This window comes from Megalopta genalis, chromosome 3, assembly GCF_051020955.1.
Source record: "Megalopta genalis isolate 19385.01 chromosome 3, iyMegGena1_principal, whole genome shotgun sequence".
NCBI lineage: Eukaryota > Metazoa > Arthropoda > Insecta > Hymenoptera > Halictidae > Megalopta > Megalopta genalis.
Window position 1 is genome coordinate 11,475,235 of NC_135015.1, and position 14,991 is coordinate 11,490,225.

At 35.3% G+C, this 14,991-nt stretch overlaps 2 protein-coding genes across 2 annotated transcripts; one reads left to right on the top strand and one right to left on the bottom strand.

Annotated features, from left to right (window-relative positions):
• Positions 1 to 802: 802 nt before the first annotated feature.
• LOC117229507 (uncharacterized) lies at positions 803 to 4,241 on the top strand. The gene is made up of 4 exons (XM_033486028.2): positions 803 to 956; positions 1,948 to 2,712; positions 3,476 to 3,618; positions 3,830 to 4,241. Exons 1-4 carry the CDS (start codon positions 879 to 881, stop codon positions 3,915 to 3,917), a joined length of 1,074 nt encoding a protein of 357 aa, XP_033341919.2. The 5' UTR covers positions 803 to 878; the 3' UTR covers positions 3,918 to 4,241.
• Positions 4,242 to 4,306: 65 nt separating this feature from the next.
• On the bottom strand, positions 4,307 to 12,110 carry LOC117229622 (uncharacterized). The gene is made up of 6 exons (XM_033486210.2): positions 11,854 to 12,110; positions 8,063 to 8,212; positions 7,715 to 7,912; positions 6,879 to 7,280; positions 5,248 to 5,529; positions 4,307 to 5,171 (listed from the first exon to the last, which is right to left on the bottom strand). The coding sequence occupies exons 2-6, from the start codon at positions 8,141 to 8,143 to the stop codon at positions 5,046 to 5,048; spliced, it is 1,089 nt and encodes a 362-aa protein (XP_033342101.1). The 5' UTR covers positions 8,144 to 8,212; positions 11,854 to 12,110; the 3' UTR covers positions 4,307 to 5,045.
• Positions 12,111 to 14,991: the final 2,881 nt, after the last annotated feature.

Consider the following 14,991-nt stretch of genomic DNA (forward strand, 5'->3'; position numbering starts at 1 on the left):
GTCCAGTCAATTACGGTTGGGTCTGGTATTGTTCGGGCACGTAGGCCCATCAGCGCGGGATGTCTAGCAGGAGTTATTTTTATTATAGGGCAGTCTCACTTGATTTGGGATTGCAGTGATTGGACCGTAATTCCTTGCCTTGTTTTTTTTTTTAGCAATAATTACGATGCAAGTATCCGTCGATAGAAAAAACTGTAAAACAATAATCCTGTTGTACGATTTTCATTACTGTCAATTAAACCATATTATAACTAGTACTGTTTAATTATTTCATATCCCATCAAAACCGATGCATTCTTACTTCCAAAAATTTAGCGCTTCATTTTATTAGTCACTACATATTTAATTCTTCACGTAACAAATGGCAAAATCATTTCTGCCAATGATTACAAAAATCATTTTTCAGTATTGCCTATCAAATTTTATTGAATGCCAGTTTGGGACAAATTAAACACGAGTAATTTTTTTTATTAAATTGGTGAATTAAATCACATTTGTTTGAACTTCTTGCTTATACCAGCGTCAAAATTACCGGCGTGTTTCGATCGTTGAACTACGCCCGCGGCGGAAACCATTCTGAAGCCTTTATCGCCGCGTTTTCGTCTGACAATGCGTTAACATTGGCATTCACGCAAAAAAAAAGAAAGGAAAAACCCCGGCCAACAACAGATACTTGGGGTTATGTAAGAAAATGTTCCACGATGCAATTAAACCCCGTACACATCAAATCGGAATAGTCCTTGCTCGACTTGTATCCCGGTACAACTTTCTCTCTCACGCTGTGACATAATCTTTTGAACAGTTTAGTTGGAGAGTTGGAACCCGGCTGCGCATTGAAAACTGGTCTAGTTTCGTTTATTATTACCTACGGTGCAGACATGTCGAGGAACTGTTGCAACTTTGCTGTGCCGCTGATGGCCATCTTCTTGGTGATAGCCTGCACTACGCCTCTTCAGGTAACGAGCCTATCATTTCAGTTTGTTAACATAGCTCCACGTAACGTGGTCGTGGCATTAAATCTAATTAGTATCGTATCGTAACATTATAATGTCAAGCTTTCAAGTCATCATTCACCGCTTCAACTGAATTCATTTGAGTTAAGCAAGTCGATCGAAATTTGTTGCTTTTTGATTCATCGTTTTAGTATTTTAATATAGAAATTTGTAATTATTCAACAGTTTCTCTGTGTCATTGAACTCCTTGATATGTCTCTTTATCAATTATTTTTGTACGAATGTTATTGGAATAGCAAAAGATGTTGTGATTTCAAAATATTCGAATGACGTGACGTAATGTACTTTGTAATATTACGCTCTAAGAATTACTAATTTTATGGGAATTATATTGTAGTTGGAATTGGAATGATGGAATCGAAATTTTAACTTTTAAGCGTAATATTCTTGATGGAATTGGTTTTTAAACATTTGCATCGAGCATAGATTTGTTACAATGTTCAGTATCGTTGAATTGATATGAATCTATCGAACAGAGATTATGTACGGTGTTTTTCCATGTGATCTACACGAAAGAATTTTGTATCGTACATTCACTTCCCTTCTATTCCTTAACTTAGATGTAACATTGCCGTTAAACGAAGGCGATATTAAAATATGCGAAATATCTGATCTCAGTATAATGTATGTAAGTGTTACGATATCCCTAAGCATTATAAGTCGACTTCTTAGACTTTTTGATCACTTCATACATCAGGGTGCCTGCTATTCACTCTACGCTATTTTTCCACGACAAAATAATCTGAATACTATTTGAAGAATAATAAAAGAAAATAATATTATTTTATTATTATTCTTTAACTTTCATTCATTCTTTTATTTTCATACACATTATTTTGATAGTCATAGCAAACAAATGCAACAAATAACCACGGTAATAATAAAAATTCGTTAAACATTTCTTTTAGAACAACCGCGATTTTGTTTCTTTCAGTATCCAATAGTGGTTGACGATTACGGTTACAACGACTACCAAAATTACGAGCAACCACGCGCAAAACAGAATCGACAATACTCAAAACAGGATCAATTAAATTACGAACAACCACGCGTAAAACAGAATCGACAATACGCGAAGCAGGATGAATCGTACGCAAACTACGAGCAACCATACACAAAACAGGATCAACAATACGCGAAGCAGGATGAATTGTACGCAAATTACGAGCAACCATACACAAAACAGGATCAACAATACCCGAAACAGGACCAATCGTACGCAAATTATGACCAGTCATACGTAAAACAGGATCAATCGTACGCAAATTACGAGCAACCATACGAAAAACAGGATCAGCAATATGCAAAACAGAATCAACAATATGGAAATCAGGATCAAACGTACGCAAATTACGAGCAACCATACGAAAAACAGGATCAACAATATGCAAAACAGAATCAACAATACGCAAAACAGAATCAACAATACGGAAATCAGGATCAATCGAATGCAAATTACGAGCAACTATACACAAAACAGGATCAACGATATACAAAATACGAGCCGGTATACTCGAAATTCGATCGACCGATTGTTGTAAAGCCTCAGAAACCGAAAGACGGCTCAGACTTCAGCAAAATTCCTGGCACTCCTGGTGTGGACTATCCTGTGTATCACACTATACCGCGGACGAGTTTTTCCTGCGCCTACGTTCCATTCGCGCCAGGAATGTACGCGAACGTGGAAACCGGTTGCCAGGTAATCTGCTTCGTTCTGATTAGTTTTATTAAATATTTATGTAAATTGTATCGAGGATTAAAGAGAAGATTATCCTCATTGGAAAACTTACATCGTGTCACTCAATTTCTGATTTTCTCTTCGAAGTGAATACTGTTCTTTAGACAAAGTTGAAGAATCGTCGGTCATTAATTAAATTTTAATGACTTCTTTTCGATATAATATAACCGAGATCTTAATTGATCACGTTGACAGAGCAACATTTATGAAAACGAATAGAAGAGCGTGTGTAGATTTAATTTCGTTAATTTTGTAGATTTAATTTTAGGTTGAAAATTTGAGATGTTTATTTTTGCGAATGCTATCGATAGAATGCAAAATGCAAATACAATTTTTGAAGAATTGTTCGTACAAATTAGAAACAGGGAAAAATTGTTTCTTTATATTCGGATTTCTATTGTGATCTAAAAAAGGTAGAAAATTTAATTAAAATGTTTAAAGATCTAATAATGCATTTTAGGGGAGTAGAAATATAGTTAGTACATGTTTGCAGTTTAACCATCACTATTGCCTACAGCGAATAAAGAAAGTTTCCAGTCGATAATGTAGTCATACGTTTCCCTGGATAAAGCTATTTCCTACAGTTCAACAAATGCATTTGCAACAATTGAACAATTTCATAAAGAATATACGATTGTAGTTTTTAGTATTGTAGAATTTTAATTTCAATTAATTATTTGTTGCCATACATGAATTTATTTATATATTATTGTTTATTTCGTAGGTCTACCATATTTGTCACGATGGCCGCGAAGGTCATCAAGGTGCATCCTTCTTGTGTCCAAATGGCACTATTTTCAGTCAACGAGAATTCTCTTGTGATTGGTGGCACAACGTGAAGTGTGCTGAGGCTATAGCTTTGTACAGGTATAGTATTATCTCTTAGATATACTATTATTTTAGTAATTATTACTATTATTTATTAAATTACTATTATATTATTTACTATTATTATTAAATTACTATTATTATTACTATAATTATTTAAAAAATTACTATTATTTATTAAAAATTGCTTACCTCCGGATGGAAGACTTTATGAAAAAATTGTACATAAATTGTCCTTAATTAATTTCAGTTTAAATTTGGATCCAGAAAAGAATCCTTATCTGCCAAAGAAAAAGAAGGAAGAGCCGCAGAAAAACATGAGGATCGTGGTGCTGTAAATTCCTTTACTTCCAGAATGCGAGATCTACTATCAATGCGAACTATTGAATTGTTGACGCAAATGGTGTTTTAAAAATATAAGACCACCTGGAACATGCATATTCTTCACAGGAATGAAAATTGAAAAGTTTCGTTAAAGAACTTTTCAGACACGATATGGTGCCATATTTTTGGAACACTAAATATAAACAGTAGTTCAAATGCATTTATTGTACATTCATTGATGTCGATCTTAGATCTGTCAAGGAATATCGAAACTTTTAGTATAAGAAAGGACTGTTGAGTATTTGTCGAAAAGCTCACAATAAAGATTTTATACATTCCGCGCGGCCTAGTTGAGAATGCATTTCATCTGACACTTTATTTATTAATATTATAAAATATGTGCTAAGTATTATGTGCGCATTTATTATGACCAAACTTACTAATACATGTGAAGGGAACTATATGTAAGTGTTAACTTGTGTATATAAATATTTTTATGCATAGATAATATATACGGTTGTTACGAAAATTTTTCATAAAATTCTATGAGCATCATGACGCATAGTAGGAACTTTTTTCCTACGGGAGGGGGGCTTTAAAGGTATATAAATTTATTAAAATACTTAATTCTAATTCTATTGATTAAAAAAATACACATTAACAGTGAAACGACAATTAATAAGTTATGCTGCGTATGTAGTACGTGCATATTTTATAAATAAAATATAACAGAATGTTTTAATATATTTTTTAAACACACTCTATTTCCCACGAATTAGAAATATCATGTAGTGTTATACTCTTGCAAATATATGTGACTGTAACAATTTTCTGTCTCAACGTTTCCAATTAATTTGTAATGAGATATTAAGATTATATAACGTATTATTCTAATATGGTAGTATGACACCAGTGAACGTCAAAATAATGGCAAGAGGTCTATTATAATTGTTCTGTCATATATTAATTTAAACAATCTACACGTCTGTCTCATATTGATATGTTAAATGCTTTAGCTTCTCGGTGAGTTAGTTAATCATTTAAGTTAAAGCGATCATATATATATATGTAACTTAGACCTATCGATATTATACCTACTGCTACCATCTTTACAGCTTCTTCGTACATTCGATCATTATAGTTTATTGACCTTGTCGTTTACATTGTACCGTACTCCACCATTCACAACGTTTTTTCACATCACTGAACGCAGTACCTGCAGGACACAGGGTGGCAATTTTCGACCAACCGGAACAGTTGTAGAAAACCTAAAAAGATTAGTGTGATAAATATTCAATAACTTCACGGTATTTAATTTTTATATTTGTTGTCATACAAACTAACTTGGCAATAAGTTTCAACGTCGGCGATCAGACCCCTTCTACCATTACAAGTGAAACTAGTTTCCGGAATGGCAGTAAGGTTCGTATACCGAGAAACCGTACTGTCAACATTGAATCGAACATTCTGATAGGCTGTTGCTTGCGAGTTAGTGCCAATATTTCTCGATTCATGTTTCCTATTTCTCGGGTAAGTGTTTTGATTTGACTTCGTCGAACGAGCTGGAACGTGCCTCGAGGATCGCTCGTGAAACTTGTTCAGAAATCCTTGATAGTCGGTGATAATCTGCACATAAACAATATTTTATCACCTTTCATAAAAAGTGTCGAAGTCGTCAAAAAATTTTACAAATAGTCTCATTATAAAATTTCAATTTTAAACATTATTAATTTAGTAACTATTGAACGACCAACATTTCAATCGAGTTATTCAGCCATTAAGGAATTAAATTTATATTCTATATTAATTAATTTTAGTTCTTCTACATTCATTCAATAATTATGTCTCTCCATTGCCTCATGGAGCTCATATTTGTACAAACAACTCGATCCGCGTAGATTTCCACCTTAAACATGACTAATTCAGCAATTATTAAATGAGCAACACTTCAATCGTGTTTATCAATCGTTAAGAAATTATATTTTCATTCATTTATTTTTTCGTTTCTCCTGAATTCTTTCTAATTCTGTTTCTTCATTGCCTCACACGGAGTCCACATTTACACAAACTATGCTTGACTCGCGTATCTCCCGATATAGCAATTGTTACGTAAATTTCATTTGCCTCACGCTACGTCTCTCCGGGAGCCCAGAATTAAAAAATTGCCGGTCAACGGGTTAATGACCGAATTTCTCGGTCCGAGAAACTCGGGATCCAGAATCCGCGAGAAAGAAAAATTAAGCGGAGGCCGCCGTCCGAAGGCGTGCTATCATTTAGATGCATCAGCGAGACCACGTGCGGTGACGCAACATTTTTCATGGCGTGACAGATGCTCACGGATGAATTCCATGAAGAAAGGAAAAGGCGTAGCGGCGCAGAACGCTTCTATCGGCGGTTCTGCGTGCGATCTGCATACTGCGGGTGCAGGCGAGCGTGCAAGTAGCAAGTGCGCTCCCGGTTGCACTTTCATTCGCGTCCTGGGAACAGTAGAGCTGGACGACCTATCTTTTCTCACAGTCGGTAATCCTAGAAAATTGCGGTCCGCATAAGCGAGCTCTGCAAACTGGAGTCTCGTGTGTCGACACGCGTTTTTCTCGCCCGGCCTGTGGTCTTCCACTCGCGTCCGTTCGGACAGACGTATCATTTAATATTCTTTCGCAGCCGCTGCGCAGCCTTGCACTTTCTATGCACATTCGATATCGTCAACACCTTGAAATTACCTGTGTCCAGTGAATGAACACTTAACACTCAAACATTTGCCGATTATTTGAGAATGAATAATTATTTGAAACGTAAGAACGTTGAAACTGTAATTGATGTTATAAAATTTAACTTTCTTCAATCTTAATTTCCATCCTAATTCAGTTTAAACAAAATTGTCGCTGCTTGGTTTACACTTCTTGGCGAATAAAATATTTGTTTCATAGATGTTTGATGGATATATAATATGTGGTGGTATTGCGTTGGAAATGTACCTGATGCGAATTAAAAAGTGCAATATTGTCGACGAAATAATCATCCAGAGGCTGGTAAACGGTATCCCAATCATAATGAATGTCCCAACTAGGTATGTAAGCGTCGTCTAATAAGTCGGTGTTGCCAGGTAACACTAAAGGCGTCACAATCGGTGTGTAGATTCCAGGCGATGTGGGTACCATTATAGGGGCTAATTGTCTGAAACTCGTATAACCCTGTAATTTCGGGTAGTCCCGATGTTTATTGCCGTTAATGTTGTTAGGACGCTTATGACTGTAGCCGCGGCCATCAGATTGCGTATGAGGCGTACGAATAACGTATGTCGTGTCGATCGTCTTCGCATGATTGTACTGAAATCGTCCTTCTGGTGGCACGTATCGACCGTCCGGTCTCAAATATACCTTGAAAAATGAAATTTCCATGTTGTAGTCACTTCTACTAAATCACGAAATCACATATCCATACTGCAGGGTAAAAATAGTACATGACTGTCAAATAAAAACTTCTTAAAGCGTATTAATTCATTTATGTAATATTGATGAGTAAATATGATATTGCACAATTGTAATTAAAGCGTACGATAGTATGGAAGCAGAAAAGAAAATCTGAAATACAATTTTAACACTGAACTCACGAAACTGTGAAACTTTGAGACTTTTCGTCATTTTTGTCATAGTGCAAGCTTGGATAAAGCAATTCGTTTAATCGTTTCTTAAGAAACAATCTTCGTAATTTTAACAATTTGAAAATAAAAAGATATCAGATCGATCATTTCGATCGACCATGGTAAGTTTAGTGTTAAACGTTATGCGACAAAATAGCTTTCAATATATACCTTTATCGATTCAGGCACAGTTTGAACGTGTTGCATGTGTTTGTGGACATGTCGATGGTCTAATAATACGCCATCAGGTACGGTGATACCTTCTTTGTTTAACCGATTTAACGCCAACCGATCGGTTCTAAATGCTTCTTCTGGAATTTTGCCTCCCAATGCTGGCAAAACTTGTTCCCTGAATATTTGACGTTTTTGCTGCAACGAAACATTTATGCCTGTTAAATAGTTGCGTATGATTCAATTGTGATCGTGTTATAATTGCTTTTATAGTCCATTGCATATACGCATTTCATACGTATTTCATATTTCATCATACGAGCTTTAACACGTAGCCTGATATTTCACCTTTTCTGCATTGACGCATGCTGTCAGCGATATTGCAATCAATGCCAAACAAGACCAGCATCTGTTTTCAATTTTCTTCATTATAAGAACAGGTCTGTTGATCTCCTATATCGACGTGTTTCGAAACATTCCTCCTATTCATCCGGCTTTCTAAAATATGTATAATGAACACTTTTTAGTGCATGCAAAAGAAATGCAATGTAAAACATTATGGTATGTTACAATGTAAAACAAACAACTCCTCAATAGAGTTGAGGGTCATTTTATTCGCAACTTTTACAATATTTAGTAATCCACTTATTCCAATATTATCCATTATTTCCTATGTACACCTACACCTTTTATTATAATTAATATTCTCAGCCAATAGCCATTCCACATTAATTAATTTTCAGTATTAGTTGTACAAAACAATGATTACATAAAAATGTATTTCTCAATGATTTCAATGAATTGAAAATAATGTAACAATTGTCTTCCGTCATAAGTGTATATAAAATACGCAGTTTTCGAAAGGAATCGATCGATAATATGAACAGAATTTCCCAAGAAATGAAGCAATTCCCCCGATGTCATGCAATTGATGTCCACCTAATCCCGGTGTTTATTTGGTGTAATAGATGAACAAGATGATTGCTCGTGTAATGCGTACGATCATTTTCCTACAAGCGGAGGTAGCGCCACTCAACCATTTCATTGTTAGTCTTAATAATACTACGTTCTGGAGTTAATCAGCGTTCTCATGCGTGTCACGGCGCCTACAAACGGAGTTAGCAAACGCCGGCCTCCTACGTAGGAATGTGGGAATCCTCTATTCGTTTCAGAGAGTTTCAGGGGTTGAACATTCCCGTATTAATTTTCGAGATATCTTGATCGAATAGTCTGACTAAGCTTCTGGCTGTAGGCCGATCGACTGGATTTAACTGTCGATCAGAAATGCTTGGCCTGAGTCATTCGCGAACGAGTAACGAACGTTCCTGTATCCGGTATTTGTTATCGGAACACTCGGTTCGTGCAGTCCCACAGCCTTGTTCTAATTACATCCCCCGAGCGAGCCTGTCGCAATCTCCCCCTCTGCGGTAGGTAAGCCTCTGTTCCATTTACTTTGCGCGAGTCAACGTGGATCTTCCTCTCCCGATCCAATGCAATCGACGATACTCCATATAGCGCGGCGGGATTTTGCAAAGGAACTTTCGTAACGCGATTTCCATTAGAGCAGAGAACATCCAACATCCAACACGACAGAACACGGGATCTTTGACCCACGGAGATCTGTTTGCGAGAATTTAGCTAGGGAAGCGAACATGCAGGACAAACATTTTCACCATGAAATCAAACGTTTTTAGTTTCGTTGATGCGCGCCGCTGCGATTAACGTTTATCGACTTATTAAGATTGAACTGCGAATTTCATATATTTCTAGCATTTTTTATTTTATATAATTCGATACAGAAAAGTATGGGAAGACCAATTTTTTCTGTACGTTGGCATGTGGTGAAATCACAAACATGAAGACGTTTTGTATGCGTACATTTTTCTATTCTATTCTTTATTCTATTCTATTTATTCTATTCTATTCTTTATTCTATTCTATTTATTCTATTCTATTCTATTCTTTATTCTATTCTATTTATTCTATTCTATTCTTTATTCTATTCTATTTATTCTATTCTATTCTTTATTCTATTCTATTTATTCTATTCTATTCTTTATTCTATTCTATTTATTCTATTCTATTCTTTATTCTATTCTATTTATTCTATTCTATTCTTTATTCTATTCTATTTATTCTATTCTATTTTTTATTCTATTCTATTTATTCTATTCTATTCTTTATTCTATTCTATTTATTCTATTCTTTATTCTATTCTTTATTCTATTCTAAACATTTGCATCTATAGAAAGATCGGTAGTCTACTGACGACTTTTTCCATTTTGTGATCATTTTTCCTATAGATTAGTATTCAATAAAACAAGTTTTTTTCTTGTCTATAGAACATATATACCGGGTGAGTCGGAATACGTAGTACAACCGAGCTGGAAGGATTGGAGGCGGGGATGATTCTACGAAAAAAAATAAGAACAAAATTTGGTATAACATTTTTTTATCCAGGGCACCGTTTTCGAGAAAAGCAACTTTAAAGTTTGTTGATCTTTGTAAAGGATTTAATCACATTGGACGAAAATCATGGACGTCATTTTTAAACATTCTTTTGGATTAAGTATATATCGAATATGTTCTTTTGTAGTTATTATCATATATTCTTTGTCTACTAATACAATGCGCACTATTTGCATTTATTTGTTCAAAATACCTTTACGTAAGGATTACGTAAGGATATCATAAAAATAGTGAAGAACTTTGCCAGATAGATAATTGTATCATACCCTTTTATTACCGGGACATTCATTAGAGTGTTGTATAGTTTTATTACTAGATTGTGTAAGGACATTATAAAAATTGCGAAGAAGTTTGCTCGATCGGTGATCATATAGGATGAAAGCTTTATATAAGCAACAGCTAATCATCCGGAACTAGGAACGTGAGGATGGGATGCCTTTTACTTCCCAATAGAACTGCTTAGGATGGTTAATATTTGAGGCGTAACTATCGTGCAGGCGTACGCTACGGATCTTGTCGAAGATGGAAATGTTTTGCATCAGTTGCAAGAGATTAATGCTAGACAACTGACTTCCTTCTCCAATTATTTTAACACGTTCGCTACCAATATCAGTAACTATAAATTCTCTAAATATCATGCTGTGTGTTGAAATTTTAAATAATTATATTCACAAAATTAATTTGACGTTTTTTACGGGAAATACAAAATCGTGGTCGTCATACATGTGTGACGTTGGTAGAAAACGTGTCAATGAAAAAGTATTCTTAAATTTTTCACTAGTGTTTACTTCTTGGTGCTATGTGTATATGTATGTGCTCGTTTTTGCCATGTGGACGATATCCGCAAACTAGTCGTAAGAAGAAGCAAAACAAAAAATGATTTACAAGACAGCCTCTCTTTTCAATTACATAATGTCCGCAACAAAATTTCTGACGTATAATATTTAACTGTTTACGATACTGATGTAAAGGTATTATTGAACATAACGTAACAGAATAATAATTATTAGCAGTGTCTATTAAAAAGTGCATAAAATAAAATGCATTCTCATCGATGATTATACATTTCTCATGTTATGATGTTTTACTGATCTGATCTGCTATATTAGAAATTGTGGCGCAAGAGGATGCTACGAATATCCCTTAACGCTTACGCAACTAATAAAGCACGAAAAAAGTTTGTCGGACTGTCTGCAAATATTGCTCTACTGTTACTTAATTACTGTCATTGTGTTTGAACTAGAAATGAACGAGAGAACGCTACAGTATTGTGTGGACGTAACAAACCATAATGAATGTATGTCACAGCGTAACAATCTTACTTTTTTTCACCTCCATAGCATAATTAGGCTGGAAAACTTGTTTATTGTTTCGTCAGAGTACGTACTTTATGTCAAAAATTATAATTTCGAACGTTCTGCAGATTTTTACACCCAAAAGGTGCTCCCATTTAATATGTCTCTGTATTTACATTACTGTGTACAATATAATCATTGTAGTAGCTTCAAATATTTCGTAATTTAAATTCACACGTTATTCCAACAACATAATGTGTCACACTAATAACACTTTCCTCGTTTACGGATAAATATACTTATATTTTCGTCAAGCCTAGCACCGCCATTTTGCACGGAATAAAAGCGACAAATATAAAAGGAACTAGTACAAACCAGTAGAAGGGAGCGGCATAGAACTCCTAAACAATCACTCACTGGTTCATTTCATTTTTGGAAATTTGCACGAATATCAGCACAAGACACAAAACTGTTCGCTAAAAATAATGGAAAAATATTGCGTTGATTAACGGCAATTTCACGCGGGCTTGACTCAATTATTGCATTAATAGACGGTAACTTCGAACATGGAAGCCGAGTCAGGAAGTTGAAGGATGGTGAAGACGATACTGAACCCCTCGGTGAGAGTTCACCTGGTGATATACCTGAGGAAACTGAAGCACGTGATTCGAGCTCAAAACACTTTCACTGCTGGGCTAAGATAGTTCTCTGCATCTTCTCTCTCTCCACTCTTCTCTTTTTCCTAAATTACATCTTTTTTGTGTCTGCGACTGTGAGAACTTCCAACGGATCATGGGATAGATCAATAATAATTGATCGATTTGGTTGTTGTTTAACGTAAACGAGCGTCTCGCGATTGTCCTCAAGATTCCGAATCTCAAGGAAACTGAGGATTCATCGCTTCTTTATCATTGTTCGCAAAGTGTTACGCATCATATTAATTTGATTTATAAATGCAAAGCAAATTAATTCTTTCGTTAAAAATTTACGTTAGGTATAAAGAAAATGAAACGTCCGATTTTATCTAGGTTTTTATTTTGGTGTGAGTAACTTAATTATGTTTTCTGAAAATTTATTAAATGTTTAGTTCAATCGTGCAAAAGTGGCAAGTCAAATTAATTTCACACTGAATTTATCTAAAATAAATAGTGGAATGAAATAATTTATATTTTGCATTCAATGACTAGACGATAATGTTTATGTAAATGTAAATCTTTGCAAACTAATTTATAGAAACAACGATTTACGGTGACTAGATTTATCTAGTGAAAATTAGTGCAATTTGGAACTAGATTTACTAAGAAATAATGTATTCGATAAAAAAAGGCGTCTTGAGATATTAACAGCTACGTGAGAAAAAGCAAATTATTGGTAACTGCTGCAACAGAGTGATAATATTGATGAATCATTGAATATGCATGATGTGTAACGATTGGTATTACATGGTTTATTAAACCTACGGACATTTTTCTAGTACGCGAGAATTCACTGTCAATCTTTTTCTTTTGTGACAATTTCTCACGGTACTGTGATTTTCGAGTCAGAGGCGGTCCCCGAATGTGATATGGATATTTGATTGCGTAATGGCCCGTAAACTAAGTACTCAATCATTCAGACAGGGACATATTGGTAACATTACACGGCGGTTAGGTGATCCATGATCGGTAGTTTCATCTATAAAGAAAACGCGTCATTCTGCGTATTATTTAATTCTCTACTTAAACTTTCACTTAAATTTAGTCTAATTTCATTCTTTAATTAGTGAACTGCAAATATTTCTGCAAAATGGACATTTTCCGAGAAATAGAAGCAAAATAAAAGCTTCTATAAATTCTTTTAATCTTTCTACTGTTTAAAATGTCATCCGTTCATTATTGTCATAATTGCATGAAATCTGCAGTCTGGGGAATTTAAATGATCACTGCTCATTGAATTCGCAGAAAAGTATTTCGTTTATACAACAAATTTTATTCATAAAGTATATACACGCACAAGGATACGACCTGAATATTTAGCAAAAGAAGACTGAAAACCGGAGCTTCTATATTTTCTATCGAAACTGAGAGACTAGTAGCGACTTATTGATAATATCATCGACACACTGGTAAATTAATACTTGTCCGGAGCTCGTGATCGTGCCATAAAGGAATCACGATCTCGTAAATCGGCGCAGAATCCAATACAGCACGCGTAGCAAGTTACGAAACTCGAGCATCTATATCCAGATTTTTTTTCAAGCATTATCCTGCTACCGTGTGATTACCGTTTAACCAGTTTCGAAACCGTTTTCCTATCTTCTGAAACAATTTCTTTACTCAGCAGTAAACACATACACAGCTTTCGCTACTGATGGCCAGAATTTCATACCGTTTTAACCATTTAAAAAGGAATAAAACGTGAATGGAAACGTTGTTGCCCAATTATTGAAGAAACTCAATATCTTTCAAACTCGTGTTGCTGTCTTGTGAACATTATTGAACGAAAAAATTAATGTGATCGATTCAAACAACGTCCAGATTAACTAAACAACAAATAAGCATAACAAAAATGTAAGCTTGTATCATTCGAAATTTCCTGACTATAATATAAATACCATCGAAGGGAATATCATTTTCAGCTGTCATAATTCCGATGTTATCATTTACTGTTACTCAGGTATATAATTATTAAAAGTGACGGCAATTAATTAAAACTATTGAAGCAGTGTTTCTCATAGTCCTGCCTAATTGCATTGCAAAATCGGTGGCAAGCACGGACTGAACGATGCTATTAAACTGAGCGATTCCCTCAGTGTGTAATACGGGCGTTGCGTTGCTCGCAGGGTATAATGAGATCGTTTTCGTCATCGACACCTTTGCCGTTCCTGACGAAACGTATCCAAGAAGCCTGGCCGGCTGAAGTTCTGCTCAATTTATTTCATTTTATATCAGTTTCGTGTCACATTCTTTCAATTTCAGCGTCTTTGCCTCTCGGAACGAAGATTATGTTAAAACAAAAAGTGCAAGTACATGTATGCAACAACGAGCCACGAGCCCATAATTTATACTTATCCATCGTAAACTAGCATTACACTGTGTCCGGTTTAAACCATGCTACCGCCTCCTGGGAACTTCTCCTATTGTCCAATCTGTCCAACAAACGACGAAACTCTTATGGTCAACGGTTCCGCTCCTAAAACAGTATGAAACTCCGGAACCCGTCGAGCGGAAGTCCGGTATCCATTTTGGTTTGGACAAGAATAAACAGAAATCGTTTTTATTCTGCAAGAAGATTTGCGAAAGAAGTCTCGGTACGCCCGATTTGGCGAAGGATTGCCACGATCCAGTGAAACTAGGAAGTACGTACAATCAAATGAACTATGATGAACGCGGAGATAAAGCGTGTGAGAAGATAGACATATTCGATCCGTCCAACGCACAGTTTTCTTTCCTTGGCCCGCAAAGCTTTCGGGCAATAAGCATCGTGGAATTATTACTTCTATCTGCTGTTCAATTTTTTTGGTTAATTGTGAGA